Source organism: Saimiri boliviensis, chromosome 10, assembly GCF_048565385.1.
Source record: "Saimiri boliviensis isolate mSaiBol1 chromosome 10, mSaiBol1.pri, whole genome shotgun sequence".
In the NCBI taxonomy this organism is placed as follows: Eukaryota; Metazoa; Chordata; class Mammalia; order Primates; family Cebidae; genus Saimiri; species Saimiri boliviensis.
The window spans coordinates 30,009,320-30,029,383 of NC_133458.1; the positions used below are offsets into that span (position 1 = coordinate 30,009,320).

The 20,064-nt window shown below is 45.2% G+C and overlaps 1 protein-coding gene across 4 annotated transcripts in view; it reads left to right on the top strand.

The window, feature by feature from the left end:
• The first annotated feature begins 7,650 nt into the window (after positions 1–7,650).
• GRM8 (glutamate metabotropic receptor 8) overlaps positions 7,651–20,064 on the top strand; it is a 799,760-nt gene continuing 787,346 nt past the window's right edge. For 2 of the 4 annotated variants that reach the window (XM_074379115.1, XM_074379113.1), the window contains exons 1-2: positions 7,651–8,070; positions 17,759–18,579. In XM_074379115.1, coding sequence (XP_074235216.1) covers positions 18,070–18,579 — 510 coding nt within the window. In that variant the 5' untranslated portion in view covers positions 7,651–8,070; positions 17,759–18,069. Of the gene's footprint in view, positions 8,071–8,442; positions 8,734–17,758; positions 18,580–20,064 lie in introns of those variants that run through there. The other 2 variants (XM_074379116.1, XM_074379114.1) reach the window with 1 other exon arrangement.

Sequence of the window (20,064 nt, forward strand, 5' to 3'; positions counted from 1 at the left end):
TATTCATGTCCTTGTGTAGTGTAATCTCTTCCTTCCCACTGAGTGTGAGCTGGACCCAGACACTCATGTCTAATGAATAGGATGTGGGTAAAATGTGATGGGAATATGGCAGATCTTTTAAGATTAGGTTATAAAAGGTGGTGACTTTCACCTTGCCGGCATTCTTTTGCTCTCTTTCTCACTTGCTCACTCTAATGAAGGCAGTTACCATGTTACAAGCTGCTTTAGAGAAAGGCCGATGTGGCAAGGAACTGGGATGATCTCCAGCCAACAGTCAGCAAAGAACTAAATCCTGCCAATAACCACCGAGTGATCTTGGAAGCAGATCCTGCCCTGGGCCCTTTTCAAGACTCAGCTTGAAATAACTGAGTCCTCAGGTAACATCTTGATTGCGGCCTTCTGAGAAAACCTGCACTGAAAACTTAGGTAAGCCATGCCTGGATTCCTGACCAATAGAAACTGTAAGATGATAAGTATGTACAATGTAAAACTGTTAACTATGGGCTTATTTTGTTATGTAGTAGCAGATAATTAATATGTTACCTTAGGTGGACTATTCCTATAGTGGAGTCCTTTTTTATATATCAGTACACTTAGGTGGAGTTCATGATTTGGTTACCTTAAGTCACATTTTGCATCTAGAAGATATTTCAGTGATTTTTTTTGAACTACTTGGGAAGGGGGAAACTCTTTCTCATAAGCACTGGAACACACTCATTGTTTCTTCTCTACCCATCCATCCAAGACCAGCTCGATCCTATCTTCTCAAAACTTCCCCAAACTCGTAGAGCACTCTAATATGGCCTAAACAATTTATCTGTTGGTTGTATATTTTCCTATATTTTCTCTATTTTATTCCACATCTGCCAGGTTGGATTGGATTGGACTGTCTTATGATGTAGTGGCTATGATTTATTTCATTTGGGTCCCTGAGCCAAATAGGTATTCAAGAGCGAAAAAATCAAATGGCTTGGCTGGACTCATTATTGAGTTCACGCTCATTTATGTCATTGTGTTTGGCCATTACTACCTGGTCAGTTGAAAGACAGTAGCAAATTAAGCCAAAGCATTCTATCACTAGAAGTTCCATAAAATTATTGCTCATTTCTGACATCAAGATTATCACAAGAAGTTTTTGTTATGAACTTAAACTCATGTGAAATGTAATATAGATTGTTTTCTGGACAATAGCAGTTAGCAGCTAACATTTATGTTCTTTCTATTTGCCAAGCATTGTCCTAACTGCTTTCCTTAACTCAGGTTTCTGAAATTCAGATTAAAAATCTAATGAAATATAAAATAACATAAGGTTTAAACAATTTTTAAACCTAAAGAGATGAGACAAATATATGACTCAAAGTCACATTAAGGATTAAGTGACATCCAGCAATTTTTACAAAGTGATTTTAAATATGATGTATATTAAGCTTTCTTTAGTGTTACCTTTTGGCTTCAAAGGGAGCTACGTTGTGTTTGTGAGGGGTGGTAGTGGTGACGGTGACAATGGTAGTGATGGTGGTAATTGCAGTGGTAGAAGGAAAGGTGGTCATGGTAACTGTGGTAATGGTTGTGATGGTGTTGGTGTTGGTGGTGTTGGTGCTAGTGATGGTGGCGGTTGTGGTGATGGTTGTGATGAAGGTGGTTGTGGTCAAGGTAGTATGGTGATGTGGTGGCAGTGGTGGTGGTTGTAGTGATGGTTGTGATGAAAGTGGTGGTGGTGGCTGTGATGGTCATGATGATGGTGGTGGTGGCTTTGGTGATGGTAGCAGTTGTGGTGGTGGTGGTGGTGGTGATGGTGGTTTCATTAGCCTGTTCTCAAGCTGCTGTAAGAACATACCTGAGACTGGGTAATTGATAAAGGAAAGAGGTTTAACTGACTCAGAGTTCCGCATGGCTGGGGAGGCCTCAGGAAACTTACAATCATGGTGGAAGGGGAAGCAAATATGTCCTTCTTCACATGGCAGCAGGAAGGAGAAGTGCAGAGTGCAGCTGGGGAAAAGCCCCTTTTAAAACCATCAGATTACATGAGAACTCACTCACTATCACAAGAACAGCATGGAAGTAACGTCCCCATGATTCAGTTATCCCCCACTGGGTCACTCCCACAACACATGGTGATTAGGGGAACTACAGTTCAAGATACTATTTGGGTGGGGACACAGCCAAACCATGTCAATGGTGGTGGTGATGGCAGTATTTGTGGTGGTAGCAGTGGTGGTTGTGTGGCTATTTGACTCTTTCCAGGTTAATCATCAGATAACTCATGATTATCTATTATGTGCGCAGGGATCCAAATAAAGCCACAGCCAGTACACCATAAGAAAATCTAGTTCAGCCCAACAGATGTGCAGCAATATAGAGAAATGTAGGAAAATAAACAATCAACAGCCAAACTGTGTGGGTATGATTAGGTTGCTCTAGAAGTTTGGAAAGGTTTCTGAGGAGAAAATAGGAATATACTGGTCTGAGAAGTCTGGGTACAGAAGAAACAATGAATGTGTTTCAGAGCTTGGTGGAAACACAACTTCCTTTTTCTTTAGGTAGTTCAAAGGAACTTTTTAAAAATATATACTTGAGAAAGGTGATTAAAAAAAAAAAAAGAGATGAAGAGCAATTCTCTGCCTTGGCCTGAAGATGTCCCTGGTCCCAGTGAGTGCCTATTCAGTGAAGAGGCAAACACTACAGTGAGGCAGAGGAGCTGCCTTATCTTAGGCCATGCCAGTGATAGGGAGGACTGGGCTTAGGAAGGAGACAAATGTGGCCCTGTTCCTCTGAGTCATAAATGTTGCCAAGGAAAAGCATGTGACCATGATCAGCTTGACCTCAACTGGTTCTTTGAGAAGCAGGAACATCTTCCCCCTGTGTCTCCTAGGTTAGCAGGGACAGATGTTACCATGTCCACATTATTAATAGCACTAGGTGCTATAACAATTGAATTCCAAAATTTCAGTGATTCAACACAGTGAAAGTTTTCACCCAAAAATTCAATTTGGATGTTTCTGGTAGGAAGGCAGCATTCCTAAGTGGAAATTCATGGACCCACACCCTTGCATCTCAAGCTGCTAACCTCTGTCTCCATTGGCAGGAAAAGAAAGAAAGGGTGAGAAGGTGTTAGCTTCTTGACTTCCTTACCACAGAAGGGACATGCATCACTTCTGTTCATACTGTAAGTAGTAACTAGATACTCAACTCCACCTGGATGCAAGGGAGGGAATGGTTATGTAGTTCCTGAGTGTGTGTGGCAGAGGGGACAGCCTCTTTCTAGTAAAAACTCTACACTGTTGACAGGGGAACATGAACCTTGGCTGGACAGGTGTCCTTTTGCCAACCACATATTATAGATCAGGAATTGCAGTAAAGAAATGTGAATTGTTCAAGATAATATGACCTATTAGTGGCAAAGTTAGGGCTGGAACTCAGCCTGTTTTTCCCCCCAGGAAATACTTGATACAATCTTCTCATTGTGAAACCCCATCTAAACGAAAAGTGGAGTAAAAGAGAAAAGAGAAATTCTATGGCCATGAGCAGATATGAGCAGATGGGCACCGCTCCCTGGGCTCCTGATTTCTAAGGTCTGCCTCCTTAGGCATTGCAAGCAAGTATTCACATATTTAAACGTGCTGCCTGCTGGCCGCCTGCGAGGAATATGATTTTCCGAATGTAGTACATTTTAAATTTGAGTGAACGTCACTTCCTGGAATGTTTGCAAAACATGCAGTTTCCCAGGCCCCATCCCAGCAAGTCTGATTCAAACAGCCGTGAGATAGGGCCCAGAAATCTGTGCTTACAATCAGTACCCCAGCGATTTTGAGGCAGGTGGTCCTTGCAACACATACAGAGAGGCATTGTGTTGCTTTGTATATGTCTTAGGAGATTTGCCTAAGCAGGTGTTGCAGATGCTAACTGTGACCTGCCCATATTGTCTTGTCCTTGACCCTTGATTACACGCCACCTGCCTACTAACTGCCAGCACCTGCATTTTTTTCCCCAGAGATCTTCAAACAACCTCTGGAGGCTGCTTTGCCATCTATGTGATAGGCTAGAATTGCTAGAGAATAAACATCATGCAGCAGCAGTTCTTAACTAACATGTGATAAGTGTTGGTGTATAGATATCCCAGCTCCCTCCTCCCTCAGTTGGGCCCACTCTCTGCTCTGTGTTCTACACTGACTTCCAGAGGTCCCCACTGGGATTAGGTACCAGGTGCCCACAGTGGTACCTAGCTTGATAATGTACCCTTTATTTGCTAACTTCCCCACATGACTATTGGGATTCCCTTCACCTCTTAAACTATCTGCCCTTGAATCCTTGTTTCAGGTTGTGCTTCTGGGGGAACCTAAATGAAGCCAATAGAGATGCACATATACAGTATGTCAGAAATTCTTAAAGAATGTTTCCCATGACTCCCGTATGCAGGTATAAGTTGACTGTGGAAGTGCAGAACACACTCATTCATGACATTGCTGTCATGAACCTCAATTGGCTCTCTCAGTCTAACATGTCTGATCTTGCTTCTAGCAGCCAGTGTCTAATAAACTGAGCAAAACCCACATGGAACACACTGCCACGTGCAGATGGTCTAGCAAGAAAAATATTGTCTTTGTTTCCAAAAGAAACAAATCCCATTCCCACTTTCCCCTGTCAGCTTTATTCCATGTGGGAGCATCAGGCTGTCGATGTTTCTCCTGGGTGAGTAGCCTGCAAAGGTTCCCAGCCTTAATGATTACCCCAAAGCAGGAATTGTGGCATAAATCTCCATGTGTGGAATATATATCACAGCTTGAGTTAAATGGACCCCAAACATATGGCATTGTTTTTTGCATTTTCTAACACATGGGCAGTTTCTCACATTTTAAATCAACTGAAAATGAGAAGATTATAGGCAAATCTTCTTGGAAGATTAACTACTAGGAAATATATTTGGTTTGAATAAACATTTGGGGTGGGATGGAGGACGGCCTGGGTTTTAGACACTCTCCCCTCACTCAGACTGCAGCAAAGAGCAAGCAGCGTCATGGTGTTTGGGTCTCAGGAATAGAGGCTGTAACAGCTGATGACTTTTTCCTGTGACTGTTACTGATAGGGAACAGTCCCTCCTGGAGACAATCTTTCTTCCTGTGTCCCAATGTTGCTCTCAGTCTGGGCGAATGATAACCTGTACATGAGCCTCTGTCACTTGCTCAGGGGCTACTACATAAAGCCATTGGAAACACCAAAGAATAGATAGATAGCCTCTATTCCTTACTGATCAGATTCCACGTAGGATTTGAGTGATAGCTCTATTTTGAGTATCAAGAGTTAAAGATGATGCAAAATGAAGCATCGGACTTGCATTTTCCTTCCGAGAGATCAAGTCTAATTTTCTCGCAGAAGGCTGCACCAAAAAGGGCAGCGATGTGCCTGTAAGACATCAGTTCTCTGCAGGTAATGATCAATAAAGAAAGGAGAAAAGCAGCTCATTAGGCATTTCCTCCCCAAGTGGCTCACTGAGCCTTATCAGGACTCCAAAGCCAGCCTTATTGTCCTTATTAAAACGGGCCCACTAGAGCACCAGGTTACTGCCCTCTTGGCTCATGCCAGGTAACCACCCTACTGGCCCCACAGCTGGCCTCTAGCCGCCCCTGAAGACCATGTGTGGTCAGCAGCTGTGGATACCTCATTTTTGAGGACCTCCCCTGCCTTTCCCCTCTGTCCTGTCTCTTTTCCCCTCAAATGTATTAATACACATGTAGTAAAGGGTCTAACAGGGACTTATTCACACTTCTACATTATCTGCAATAACATTTCTCAGACCGGAGTCTTGGGTATGGAGTTTGGGGTGGAGTGGGCTTCCTGGTATACTAATCAGGCTGCTGCACTTACTTTACACTTACGCAGGAAGAGGAAGCTCTTCCAGTCCCCAAGACAAGAAAATCGTTAAAGCTTCTTCAACGCAGACATGCAACCCAGAAGCCCACCCATTCCCAGCTCTGCATAAATTAGGAGCTTTTCTCTCTTCTCACCTTCCTTGTCCCAAGTGACACTGGCCACCGATCACTCTCTTCAGGGCTGCACCAGACATTCACAGGGAATTAAGGTTCCCTATGCAGAAAAGTTTTCAGCTAGAGGATCCAGCCCATTTTCTCTCTCCAAATCCACCTCTCTCCCTCTTTTGTTGTTGTGGCTATAAAATAATGATTCTACAATCAAAGAGCCTCTCATGGGGAGATGGGAGAGGGAAGGGAACGAAAGGGGAAGAGGTGCCCTGGGCTGAAACCTGTAGATTTTTCTAAGTGATAAAGGGCAAGGGTCATGTTTTGAAATTAGGAGAGAGACGGCTATCTCCTCAATCGAAAGTGTGCACATTAAATCCAGCCTTGGGAAAAGCCAACACAACCAGGGAGGAAGTGCTATGGGGTTTTGAAGCCAGGCAGCTGTGATTTCTGGCTTTAATACTTTCCAGCCGTGTCTCTAAGCCTCGATTTCTCCCTTCATCTGTAGAGTGGGCTTAATGATTTTGATCATCTCACAGAGTTGATGTGACAATTAAAATAACCTGGGCAGAATAATTTATATATACATATATATATATATAAAGGAATTAATGCAAGATTCCTGACATGATTCTTTTGAAGATAAAATTCATTGTAGAGATGCTGAACGGAAAATTAGAGCCTCCCTTCTCGAGGTCTCTCCTGGCCTTCTCCATCCTCCGAATCTCCTGGGTTGCCCGCTCTCCCCCACGCGCCCCGCTCTCCCTGGCTCGCCCAGGCCTCGGGCGCCGCCTGCAGTTGCGCGCGGCCGCCTCTAGATGGAACTTTCTCACCAACACAAGGCCCGGCCGGGGCAGCTTCCCCGGCGCCCGGCGGCTAGGGGCCTCGTTCTCTCATTCTGGCGGGTGCGGGGTCGGGGGGCTGGGGTAGTAACTAGCCGGGAGAGGGCTGGAATGTGCACGTCGAGCCCAGCAGGTTTCCACAGGCGGCATGCGGAGGGAATCCCGAGGTTTCCCTGCAGAACCGCACGCGGTTCCCCCGGAGTTTCCTGCCCTGCGCCTGCGGCTCCTTGAATCATCTCAATGAAATGACCGTCCCGGCAGCCACCCACGCCCCCTCTTTCTCAGTGCCGGCCGAGGGACCGCGCGGTGTGGTACCTCCAGCCTTGGGGTCCCCAGACCCTCGAGGGCAGGAAGCGGGGAGACAATCTCCTGAGCCTCTGGGCGGGACAAATGGCGGAACCGCCGCGCGACGCGAGGCAAACTTTGCAGGGGAACCGCGCAGCTTGCGGGCTCTACTTGAAGCGTCCCCGAAAAGAAAGCAGCATGTGGCGCGACACTTGTCATCTACCACGTGTTGTTCTCGGTGACGCTTTCTGGGGCTGTGTTCCCCGGGGACCCGGGCTCGCGGGTGCGGCCCGCCGTGCTCGGGCGGGTGTCGCGCCTCCCCGGGCCGGTCCCGGGCTCCCTAGGCCGCCAGAGTCGCTGGGCTCCTCCACAGCCATATTCCCCATTCCACCGCTCCCGCGTCTTCCCCGCCTCCCACCGTCCTACACTGCCGTTCGGTCCTCCCTTTTTTCTTGGGGGCGGGGAAGGTGGGGGTGATTTTTAAAAATCAGAAGTATTGACATTTCTGGTCTCCTCGTCGCTTTGGGCTGACGCGCGGAGGGGGATCCGCGGGCCGAGGGTCCCCCCTCCCTGCCCGCGCCAGGGCCGCTGGGTGACACCCAAATCCAGAGGCTCCCGCCCCTCGGGGGTTCCTCCTCCCGCTTCCCGAGGTGACTGGTTGGCGCGAAGGGATTGGCGATCCCGGGCGCGATCCCGGCCGCGGCTCCCCGCGCCTCGCCGAGTGAATGGCCGCGGGCGGAGGATCTGGAGGCGCCGGGCGCAGACCAATCGCGGCCGCCGGTGGGAGTATTTGTTATTCACATGGAAGAGACTTGGCGCCGGCTCGGCCAGCGCAGCCCCCTCAGCCCCGAGACCAGCCACAAGTGCGGCCGCGGTGCTCGCCTGGCGCGGCGACGGCGGCGGCGGAGGCGCTGACATGGAGCTGCGGGCCGCCCGCGGGCTTCCTCACCGCGCCCTCTGCGGGGAGCAGGGTAAGACTCGCCCGTAAGCAGAAAGCGGATCTGAGGAAAGCAAATGCCGAACCGCCGGCCGAGAAGCCCCGGCCCCCAACTCCCCCGACACGCTCTGCTTGTTGGAAAAGGAGAATCCCCCTGTTTTATTCCCCTTTCCGTTTTCTTCCCTAAAACCGTTCAGCGGACAGCCAGGTGCACCGTGGCTTCTCACACCACTCTAGTGATTTGCTTTTCCTGAGCACAAGTCGATGGCCCTGCGCTCCCGGAGTCTGTGAGAGAACTGGCGGGCGGAGGTGACGGGAATGGGGGCAGAGGGAGAGTGGGCACCAGGGGGCGAGGGGCCGGCCGGGCGCTGGAGCTTGATTGGGTGTGTGTGGATTTTACGTTGCAAAGAACAAGGCAGCCACCCCTCTCGTCTGCCCGTGATTACATTACAGTAAAGAGGTTCAGAAAAGAGGGAGGCTTCACCCGGAACCCCCCAGGCTTGGAGATGTGATCCCCCAAAAGTTTAGTCGGCGAATGGGAGACTGAAGGGTGACGGGAAGGGAGCAGGCGCGCTCGGCGCTCTGACGGGGCGCGCGGCGGCAGGATTTTAAAGCGCTCTGCCTCGGATCGCCTGCCCCGGGTGACCTCCCGGACCTGCCCTGGCGGAATCCGGACTTGCCCCGCCGAGATGACGAGGTATCTTCAGTGCGCGAACCTAACGAACATAACGGGTGGGATTTCCGAAGTTAGCGGCTTCCGGGATGAGTCGGGGTAACCCCCGCCTTCTGAGCGTGGGCTGGATGGATGTCTAACCAGGACCTCGGGGGATGGGGGTCGTTGGGGAAGCCAGGCGCTTCGGGTCCTCGACAGAGCATCCCCGCACGGCGCTCGCTCTGCCTCTAGTGTGCGTTCTCCGAGTTAGCCCGGCGAGCTTGGGATTTCCGTGTCCCCCTTTTGTGGCTTTCGGGAAACGCCGGAGTTCTGTGTCCCGTTGGGGGTTGGGGGATGGAGAAAAGATCTCGGGGATCTTGTTTAAAAAGCAAAGGCAAACGTGCCTCGACAGCTCCTCGGTAGCTCCCGCGGCCGTCGCGGCCCCAGTTTCGTGCGGCTCCGCACGGGGTGTGGGCACTCGGGCAGCCAGGTGCGGCGGGGGCGGAGGCTGCATCCCCAGCGCGCGGGGGCACCTGGGCGGCGCCGGAGTGTCCCGGGGCGCGGGAAAGGCTAGATCAGCTGCCGCTTCCCCAACGGCCCTAGTCTCTTATCTACCCACAGCGCGGCTTCAACAGCCTAAAGTACTGAGAAGAAAAAGGAACGTGCGGCGGGGAACAGGGGACCCCGGCGGGCTGAGTGGCCGCTGTTATGGTAGAGCTAGAGACAGAGAGGTAGAGATGGACCGCTCAGCCACGCCAAGCGCGAGCCCATCCGCCTAGACAAAAAACTCGGAGATTCCTTGAGCTTCCTACAGTTGGTGAAAAGATAACAGAATCACCAAAAAAGAAAAAAAAAAAAAACCAAAAAATTCCCTCTGTCTGACACGCGCTCCTTTGGTGCAAATGAAATGCGGAGGGACACGCGAGTCACCCAGTTGCGCAAACGGCACCCCCGCGGTTCCTTGGGGAATTACTTTCCCTGTAGCCCAGATTGTGAAGCCTGGGGTTAAAGGGTGTCTGCGCACCCAGGATAGCCGGGGTGAAAACAGACCCCCTCTCGGGTTGCATTAACCCATACCTTTAAGTCCCCTAAGCAGTCCCGCTCCGGGAGGGAATGCCTTCTTTGCTTTTTGGGGGATGATCCTTTCCCACAAACCTGAAGGTGCGGGAGTCTCTGGAATACCCAGGAATGCACTAGGGTCTGGGTTACTACCGCAATTGAATACAAATCCTGCCAACTGACAGACTGGAAAACAAGGCTGGTGGTGGAGATACTTACAAGAAAAATCATGAACGGGAGAAATGCATTCCTATGATAGCTTGTATTTTGCTTGAAAGAAAAATAGAGAAAAAGAGCCACCAGCAGGTAGATCTTGGATAAACAGCTTATTGCACTTGCCTGTAATTTCCATTTTCCGTTATGAAACTGTTTGTCAATAATTGCAAATGGCTACAGAAACCACTTTAGTTTACCTTGGTCACTTGCTTGTGAATAACACCATGAAAGATCTCTGTAGGAGGCAGAAGTCAGCTGTGTGCAATTCATTTTCTGGTTCTTGAAAATATGTGGCTTGATAATTTGGAAAAGAAAAGCTTTCTCCATCAGGGAAAAGGAACCAAGATTTTTAAAAATGTGATTTCCCATTTTAGAGTCAACTACAGGTTGTACTGTGTCTAAGACAGGGAATTCTTGCTTTAGAATAAAGAATGTGGGGAGAAATAGATGACGGGAGGCTTTGTAGGAGACAATTGACCCGGAATAAAGAAGAAGATGCTGAGAACACGGCTCTCTATACTGTTATGTAGGCTCAATTTGTTCTGTTTGGATTGTGCTGGCTAGTTCTGCCCTATTATGCATCCTTGGAAAGTTATAGCTGCTTGAATAATTCTAAGAACATCTACATCCAGAAGGAATAGAGAAAAGGAAGAGCTGAGCTCCAATGAGTGCAGGAGAAAGTTAGAGGTCTGGAGAGATACGCTCTTTTCAAAGTTGGCTGAGCAGGTTGAAGCTGCTGCGAGGCTTGTTTAATTGGTATTTGTGCAGCAAATAACCCACTGACATTCACATTGGCAATTACATGGCAATCTTTGTGTACGAAAGTTCCATTGTCTTCAGAGCATGACACATAGCACACTACACACATGTTTTTCCTTCCAAGTTTCCTTCCCACCACCTTCCTCAGGTAGTTAGAATGCCCATCATAAAGATGACCTTGCTTTAGTTGGGGGAGTGGAGTTGCTCTGTCCCAGTGTCTTAGAAGATGCTGCTTGAATTTATCTTGTCCTGGACTCACAGCAAAGACCGGGCCCCATCTCTATGCCTGGCAAGTTGGCTGGCTTGTGGAGTTTCAGGAAACTTGCTGTTTTCTTGATAGACTCTGGGCAACCCCAGACTTGTATGTGGTTCATTCACTAGGGACGGTCACTTCATGTTGTTCCAGGAGAGGCTATGAGCAGAGAGTTGGCTGGATCTTATTGTTTCCATTTCAAGAGGGTGGTTTTTTTTTTTTTTTTTTTTTTTTTTTTTTTTTTTTCTTCCCTGCTAGGAATTGGAATTTCAATTTGGGCTTTCTGTCTTATTTTTTTCTTTTATTTATTTCTTTATTTTGGTGAGGAGTATTTACATTATCATAAGAACAGTTAAGATGGTTTCTTCTTTGATTTTCATTTCTACTTGGTCCTTTGATAAATTGTGGCAAACTCACCCACTCATTGGGAGGGACCCTGAGCATAATGTCTAGTCCCAGGGCACCCTCTTTGAGTGGTGGGCATTGCTGTTGGAATGATTCGAGAGGTGCTATTGAGAGGATCCTGACTCCTAGCTCCATGCTGTGGCTTGTTGCATCACCAGCCTTAACCATTATTAATGGTGATATTTCTTTTGTAAAGGAATTATGGCTGTCCTAGGAATCATTTTGAGAATGCAGATATTCCATTTGGGGATGACAGTAATGCATCTTCAGGCTTTGATGCCTACTAATGAATCCATTCACTCCCTGGGGAGGGCCAAGGTAATGAAAGAACAAAGGCGCTGAGGGAAGGAAGACACCTAGCTCTGGGGAGGCCAGGGCAAAGCAGGAGGTGAGCAGAAGTGGGAAGATGGAGGAGGGGCCCCAGAGGAGTATGTGGAGATCGATCATTGGGCACATGTGTTGCCAATTTCATACTTTTCCAGGCAGGGTAATGTCTAAAACTAGAAAACTGCTGGCTATTTATTGGCTGACTTTTCCAGGGGTCATGACCCAGCAGTAGAAGCAGCATATTCTGCCTATAACTTAGGAAGATTTCACGTTGTCCTGTTTTCACAACAGGAGATTATCTTGCCACCACTTTCTTTAGAATAGCCCTTTAGATGCTCGGTGTCCATGAACTTTAGTTCTCCAGGTCAGACATGGTACCTCCATTGACTTCTTGTATCCTTTCCAGTTTCCCTTTAAGCTCTTCATATAGGCTTGCCAGGGTTCATTTTTTTGAACCTGTGAGCCTTGTTAAGGTCTGACTGGCCCTAAGTGTGATGAGGAAGTGGTTTTCTTAGATCTTCTAAGTACAATACACCACTAACATATTTTAGTTCTAGGATTGATTGTTAAACTAATAGTATCCCTGTGCCTTCTTAACAGCACTTCGAAGTTTATAAAGTACTTTGATACACATTATATTGTTTGATTACACAAACTAGGAGGTGGGGGGAAATCATTCCCCATTTTAGAAACAAAGAAACTGAGATCTGGTTAAGTGACTTTTCTAGGGTTACACAGTGAATATTGGGGGAAGTAAGACTAGAATCGGTGTTTCCTAGGACTCTAGAACATCTCACTCATGGTCCATATGATCAAATCAGGGTTAGTTTTATATGCAGCATGGCCTCCTGCCTCCAGGGGCTTGGAGTAAAGGGAAGAACGTAATGGCAGTCCTGCATTTGAATCCTGATCCGAGACTTTAGACACAGTCACATAATGTTTCTGTTTTCAGGTTCCTTTAATCCTGAATGAAGGCTGTGATATCAACCTTATAGTTGTATTTTAGAGGGAAATGAAATAATGTATCTGCACCTCCAGACGCTGCAGGCATTCTGTAAGTGTTGGTGTCACCTGCTTTCTCTCTTCTTATCTGATACATACTATAAAAAGTAGCTTCTCATTACTTTAAATATGGTCTCTTTGTGTAATAGCTGTGTTATTGGAAAAATAAGGGGACAAATTGAATTCTGCTAAATCAGATTGTTTTTTAAATGCCAGGGATTTAGCTATTTAAAGGAAACCTGGGGTGAATTCTTTTGTAATGCAAATAATCACTTTCTAATTTATCTGTTTAGTAAGTCGAGCTTCTCCTGTATCAGATTTTTTAAATATGAGGCTGGCTTGTGTAGAATAGCTTTCACAATCCTCTCACTGATGAAAAGAAGTCACTCAACTTGCAAACAAAATCAGTTATTGTATTCAGTTGGCAAAGCCTTGCTCTGATGTTTGAGCATAATCTCATACTCCCTTATTATTAAACAATAGAATCTCAGACTAGGAAGCAGGAAGACACCTTAGAGATCATGTGGCCCATCTCACTCATTTCACAGGTAAGGAAATGGAAGCACATAGAGGTGAGGGGACATGTTCAGTGTCACCAGCCAGTGACTGTCAAAGATCCGATTCCAGGCCTCTGTTGCCAGGGGAGAGCTCTGTCTGGCCCATCCTCACTCTGCCCCACCAAGAGACCAAGAATCCACAGACATGCACACATATTGCAGCATGGGAGATGACACAGAAATATGATGCATTTTCAAAAACAACCAAGAGTTGCAAGTGTGGGCAGTCGTATGAATTGATGATAATATTCAGCCTAACCTTTTTGTTAAAGAGCTGAATGGAATGCAGCATAGGAATGTTGCTTTGGCCTTTTTATGAGAAAAAATTACAATTCTTGGCTAATGGTATTCCTCAGCAAGGATTTTACGCTATTGTACGTTAATCATACCTGCCAAATGCCCGAGGAAGACGTGAGGGCAGACCCTGAGAGACCCTGCATGTGTTGGTGGGTGTGTTCCCATTGGCATCAACCTGGTCAGGAGACCTAATTTGGAGCAGAAGTGTTTGGACAAACCACAGTGGATCTTCTCGGCCCTTTTAGAGATTCAGAAATCACCTCCCTGGAAATGCCCCCAGATTGTCCCTTCCTAAATAGCACTTTATTGTTCTTCCAGAGCTTAAGTATCAAAGATGCACACCTTTCTGAAAGATTGCAGTAGAGGGGCAGACCCCTTCCCTTCTTTTGTGCTGCCACAGATAGTCCCTGCAGGCAGTACTGGGGGCTTTCCCCAAGGACAGGACCCATCTTTTGGTACAGATGACTTTGGTGGCATTGACACTCAACAGCTCATCAGCTCAGGGGTTGGGGCCACATTCAATCCTCTGAGCCTTCTTTTCCCATTTATACAAGAACTAATGCCTGATATATTAAAATGTACGGATATGCTATGTTAAGTACTTGACACTGGTACAGAGAAGATGCATAGAAAATGAAGCAGAATTCAGGGCTCTGGCCAATGAGGAGGTGTTCTTCTGGCCTTTTAGGAAACAGAGCACATTTAGGGAGCCACAGGCTCCGGTTCCAGCCAGAGTGCCTGCTTCCAGGAGCCTTAGGCCAGGGGACTGCCTATAGAGGGGTCATTGGTGTATGATGTGCCCTGTAAGTGAGGGTGGGCTGGCAGGGGTGTGCACAGGAAGAGCTGTGAGAGTTCATGGTTAAGCCTCCCCTTAGGGTTGCATGGCCCCTCCCTGTGGGCCCAGACATAATGCTGAGACGAATTGTCCCCCTCTGAGATTGGTTTCAGGAGTCCAAACCTCACACCTCCTTGAAAAAGTCCATCACATCCCAGAGGAAGGTCAGTTTGAGAGAGGAGTTGTTTATACTTTTAATCAAGCACAGGACACAAAGTTTGCTTATATAGCTCTGAAAGATTGTGATTTCTTTAAAACTCATTGACTCAAACTTGGATGAGTTTGGATTAAAGTTCACAAGAATTGTATAAGAGCAAGATAAGCAATTTAAGATTATACAACGAAACCTAATTGATACAGTTACTCACAAACTTTCAAATGTATTTTTCTTAGATTTTTTAAAAGGGGAAACTAAACCTTCTGGCAATGGAGTCTGTGATTTTTATGACAGTGTATCAGATTTTAAAATAACTGCAAGATTTAAATATTTTATAAGTAGCTCTGCTTTTATTTTTTAAAGTGACAAATGAAATTCAGTAAAAGCTCACCAACTGGGCAAATACAGAAAGAGTCTCTCTGCTCTAGTACAAAATGAATTACAGACTAAGTTAGCAACAGTAACTCCTGTTTACTGAGCCAGGTACTATGCTTTCTATGCATGCTGTGTGGCAGGTTCTGCCACCCCTTTACAGACAAAAAAGCAAGCTTACATGCAATTAATTCTATGTTCCAGAGATGGAGACTCCAGCAAAAATGCATGTGAGCTGTCCAATAAGTGAAACTGAAATGAAACCAAAACTGAACCTGTCGTTTTCCATTTTGGTGTGTTCAACCACTAAACAAAACTGATTCCTGCCTCATTGCTATTGATCCTCCAACCTTTTTTTCTTTAAAAAAAATTAAAGCTCTAAACAAAGCTATAAGATACCAAAGAGAGTAAACAATGTTGCAAACACCAATAATTTTAAAAGTGACTCAATTTTATTACTTTCTGGACTGTATAGCAAGTGGAACTAGGTTAATGTCACATGCAGAGGTAAGGATGCGTTGTGATGAACAGATGGGCTGTTCGTATGTCATCTATAATTGAAAACCATTTATTCTCTTAAGTGTTTTAAGTACTTCCGGGATGGCTTGGTGTAAAGAGGAAAGGCAGGCCTTTGGAGAACAAGAGGCCCCATCCACTGCCCCTAAACAGACATTTCTCCTTCACCTTATTTATCAATTTATTCTGTGCTCTGTCAGAACAAGGGCCATGTGGACTTGGTCTCATATTCTTAACTAGTGATCGGAGTTAATGAGGTTTTACTATCATGTGACTGGTTTTCCTTGTGAAACTGTGAAACAAAATCTTAACTTCTCTTAATGGGTGGCTGGTGTAATTTATGGCCTATCACTTAAACGGTTTCATCCAGAAAGTCAGGTTGACTTTCTAAGTGTTTCCTTTTGTGGAATGCCGGAGGTCAGGCTGTTAAAATCACAGATTTTCTGAGGGAAAAGCAGCTGCTAGGAGAATGGAGTATGAGGGACTAACAGTTAAGTGGTGAGAACAATCAGAAAGGACTGAGTATTCTGGGGGAAGCACAGTGGAAATCTAAGGTTTAATGTGTGCCGGGAGGCAGGGAATACTTGTCTTAGGCTGCACAGAACTGTTTCAGCCGAGTGGGCCATTGGCTGGCCAGGCTGCCAGGTGGTTGCTCAGAAATATGGGGCAGTGGGTTGCTATGAGCCCCTCTTTTCTAATTTGAAAGTGCAAAAAGTGCAGCTTTCTTTGAAGGCATTTGGGCATATGTTCAGTTATCCCCCAGGGAAGCACCATCTTTCCTTTTGGGACAAGAAGGATGAAAAGAAAATTTTACGAACTGGAACTTGAACAAGTGAATGGAAAATACAAGCAGATGTTGGTTGGCTAGGGTACAGGAGAACTGTCCAAATTTCAGATTTCAAACTCATATATAAATAGGTTAGAAATGAGCATTAGATTAACCATCCTGCCAAAGTAAATTGGTGCTGTTTATTCTCTTAATGAGATGTGCATTACAAATCTCAGATTCCCTGTGTTAAGTCAGTTCTCATTTTCAGTCACATCTCTTCAAAAGTCATTTGACAATAATAATTGTTCTCACTTATAGGTGGGTGTTGAACAATGAGAACACATGGACACAGGGAGGGGAGCATCACACACTGGGGTCTGTTGGCAGGGGCAAGGGAGGGATGGGGGGATGGGGAGGTTGGGGAGGGATAACATGGGGAGAAATGCCAGATGTAGGTGAGGAGGGGATGGAGGCAGCAAACCACATTGCCATGTGTGTACCTATGCAACAGTCCTGCATGATCTGCACATGTACCCCAGAACCTAAGTACAAATAATAATAATAATAAACAAACAACAGTCATTTGAAAAAAATCTTACGGAATTAAGGGGGAAGGCTGTAGGAAAAAAAACTTTTTCTGTAGATTTGCCTGTAGACTTTTTCACCCCAAGTTATTTCTAATCTTGATGAAATAACTGTTTTCCCCACCGAGTCAGACAAAATTAAGCAGCTCTTCAATTGATCACCAACTCTGATTTGCTCCTAGTAATTCTGGGATCAAGCCATGTTTCTCTCAGAGCTGTTAGTATACCCATTGCTCCCACCCTGACAAATTAATTGGAAACCCTGACAATGGTAATAGGAAAATCTTCACAGGTCACCTTCCCCGGGTGTTTCATTTTCAAGTCTTTGTTTTCTTACCAGAGAAGAATAAGATAATTTATATGAAATAGCTGACTTTCTGTTAATATTTTTCACAAGCTACAAAACTTACAGGTTTTTTAGCTCTTTGGGTGGATTTCTTTATCTCTTTTGCTTTTTTGTAATTGAATAATCACATTTTCCTACTGGGTAATTTGAGGCACCAAGAAAAAAAAGTCATTAACAGATGACTGGCTTGTTGAATACATCACAGAAAATAACATTTTATTATGATTTTGTTGACAAAATTTGAATGTTAAATTCAGATAGCTGCAAAAAAATAAAAACAGATTTGAAAAGAAATGGTGCCACCCATTGCAGAATTTTTACCTTCATGGAAAAAAAGGTTTATTGAAATAAAATGATAAATAAAAATGCTTTCTGGTTTGGGAGAATCAACCTAGTTTCTGATACTGACTGTTCTGTTTCCCTTGCTCCAAAAGTGTCATCAATCTCCCTGTTTAGATGCAGTGCAGCCAGGTGTTCAGAATCACAGGGGGCCAAAAAGAATTAGTTTCTTACTGAATAGGGGATTCTTTAAAAAGAGGCTGGCATAAACAAGGCTGAAAAATGTGCAACATCTCGACTCCCTGAACTGAACCCCCTTTTCTCCTCCTCTTCCCAGGAATAATTCTGCTACAAGGCTGATTTCAAGGACATGAATTGTTGACCTCATCCCAACATCAGAACCTCAGACATTCTAATTTTTGCACCATTCCAGGCAAGTTGATCTTACAAGGAAATAAAATTGAACCATAGGGGTCTGATGGGAATTCACTGTGACGTTCAAATCAAGAAAACTTGCTGATGCCCACAGAGCCTTTTCCCCATGGGCCCTGATGGTAGCCTCCAGAAGGTGCAGCCTCAGGTGGTCCCCCTTCTTCTGTGGCAAGAATAAACTTTGGTTCTTGGATTGCAATATCACCTGTGGAGAAAATGGTATGCGAGGGAAAGCGATCTGTCTCTTGCCCTTGTTTCTTCCTCTTGACCGCCAAGTTCTACTGGATCCTCACAATGATGCAAAGAACTCACAGCCAGGAGTATGCCCATTCCATACGGGTGGATGGGGACATTATTTTGGGGGGTCTCTTCCCTGTCCATGCAAAGGGAGAGAGGGGGGTGCCTTGTGGGGAGCTGAAGAAGGAAAAGGGGATTCACAGACTGGAGGCCATGCTTTATGCAATTGACCAGATTAACAAGGACCCTGATCTCCTTTCCAACATCACTCTGGGTGTCCGCATCCTCGACACCTGCTCCAGGGACACCTATGCTTTGGAACAGTCTCTAACTTTCGTGCAGGCATTAATAGAGAAAGACGCTTCGGATGTGAAGTGTGCTAATGGAGATCCACCCATTTTCACCAAGCCTGACAAGATTTCTGGTGTCATAGGTGCTGCAGCAAGCTCCGTGTCCATCATGGTTGCTAACATTTTACGACTTTTTAAGGTAGGTAAAGGCATTGTCTTTGTGACCATTGTGAAAGGATGGTGAAATGCTATGACTCCAACTATAGGTTTGGGAAGAGAGTGAAGATGGCGAAGGTGCTCATAGACCCTTTCGGGTTCCTCAAATCGGGCATTCTGTGTCTGAGTTTCTACATGTATTGGTTTAGTTCCATTACTTACAATTAACTGGATTAATTTTGACTCTTTTTTTTTTTTTCTGACCAAAGAGAAAGGTGAAAAGTTCTGTAATATACTGGGTCCTTGTCATCTTAGGACAACCTCCTTATTAGGCTCATTTTAAATTCAAGCAAGCATTTTTAAAGAGAATAATAAACTCTTAGCACATTTATCATAGAACACATTTCTATGGTATTTGAGCTATTTAATTTACTTTGTGAAACTTCTTTAGGGTGGGATGCTGTGTTATGATGAAAGTTCATTCATGAAGAAACAGTATTACTAATGTGTAGATGGGAGTGACACTCTGGGAGATAAGATGACCATAAAATTGTCAGGCTTGTTATAGCTACGATAGAGTAGAACCTTATTAATTCAGACTGCTCTGATACAGACTTAGAATAATTATATATAATTCTTATTGCATTAAAAGTTCAAATTTAGCAGGATAAATCGAGACTTTTTGATTTAGGGTTGGTGATCCATTACCCATATGTTGCATTAATATATTGAATAAAATTGGAAATATGGAATGATACATGTAAAACCACTTTGAAAAGTATAAAGTGCCATAAAAATAAGGTTATTGTTAACTCACCATTTTCATTGACTTTCTCATTTATTAATAACCAGTATGTAGTCTTCTGTAATAGACATAATTTGTTTAATTGAAAATACTTCTCACTCTGGTTTCTTACTCAGTGGGACATGAATTTTTCAACTTAATCTGAATTAATGAGCCTTTGTTTTATATTGTGAAAAGTGGTTCTTATGCACATTAGATTTAAACGTATTAAAAGAATATGGAGAAGTTGGACAGATGACAGATATTATGACAAATATGAACAAAGTGATGGGAAATGTCACACCGAAGATGAAAGGTATTGAATCAAAGGATTTCTGGCTTGGCAGATATCTTCGGGGCACATCTAGTCTGGCCCACTCATGGTGCTGGAATCCTCTTTGTAACATCCCCTTGAGTGGCTGTGCAGTCTCTGTATGGATTTCCCTAGTTTAGAAGAGAAAATGTTTTGAGACAACTTAATGGCTATTTTCAGATTGATGAGATTTTCTCAAATAAGGAGGATGCTAAACAGAAGCTCTCTGTGTCTAAGGAGTCCTGAAGAGGCACAAACAGGCTTCAGGGTGTGCTGGAGACATTTGAGCAGAACATTAAGAAGCGCCTCTTGGCAGTGAAAAGGACACAATTAAAACATGTAGCCAGAGTTGCCCTGGTTCTCCATCTCTGGAAACTTTCAAGGGAAACTAGGCAATTGTTAACCATTTCTCTTGGGTTAGCAGACTCCTT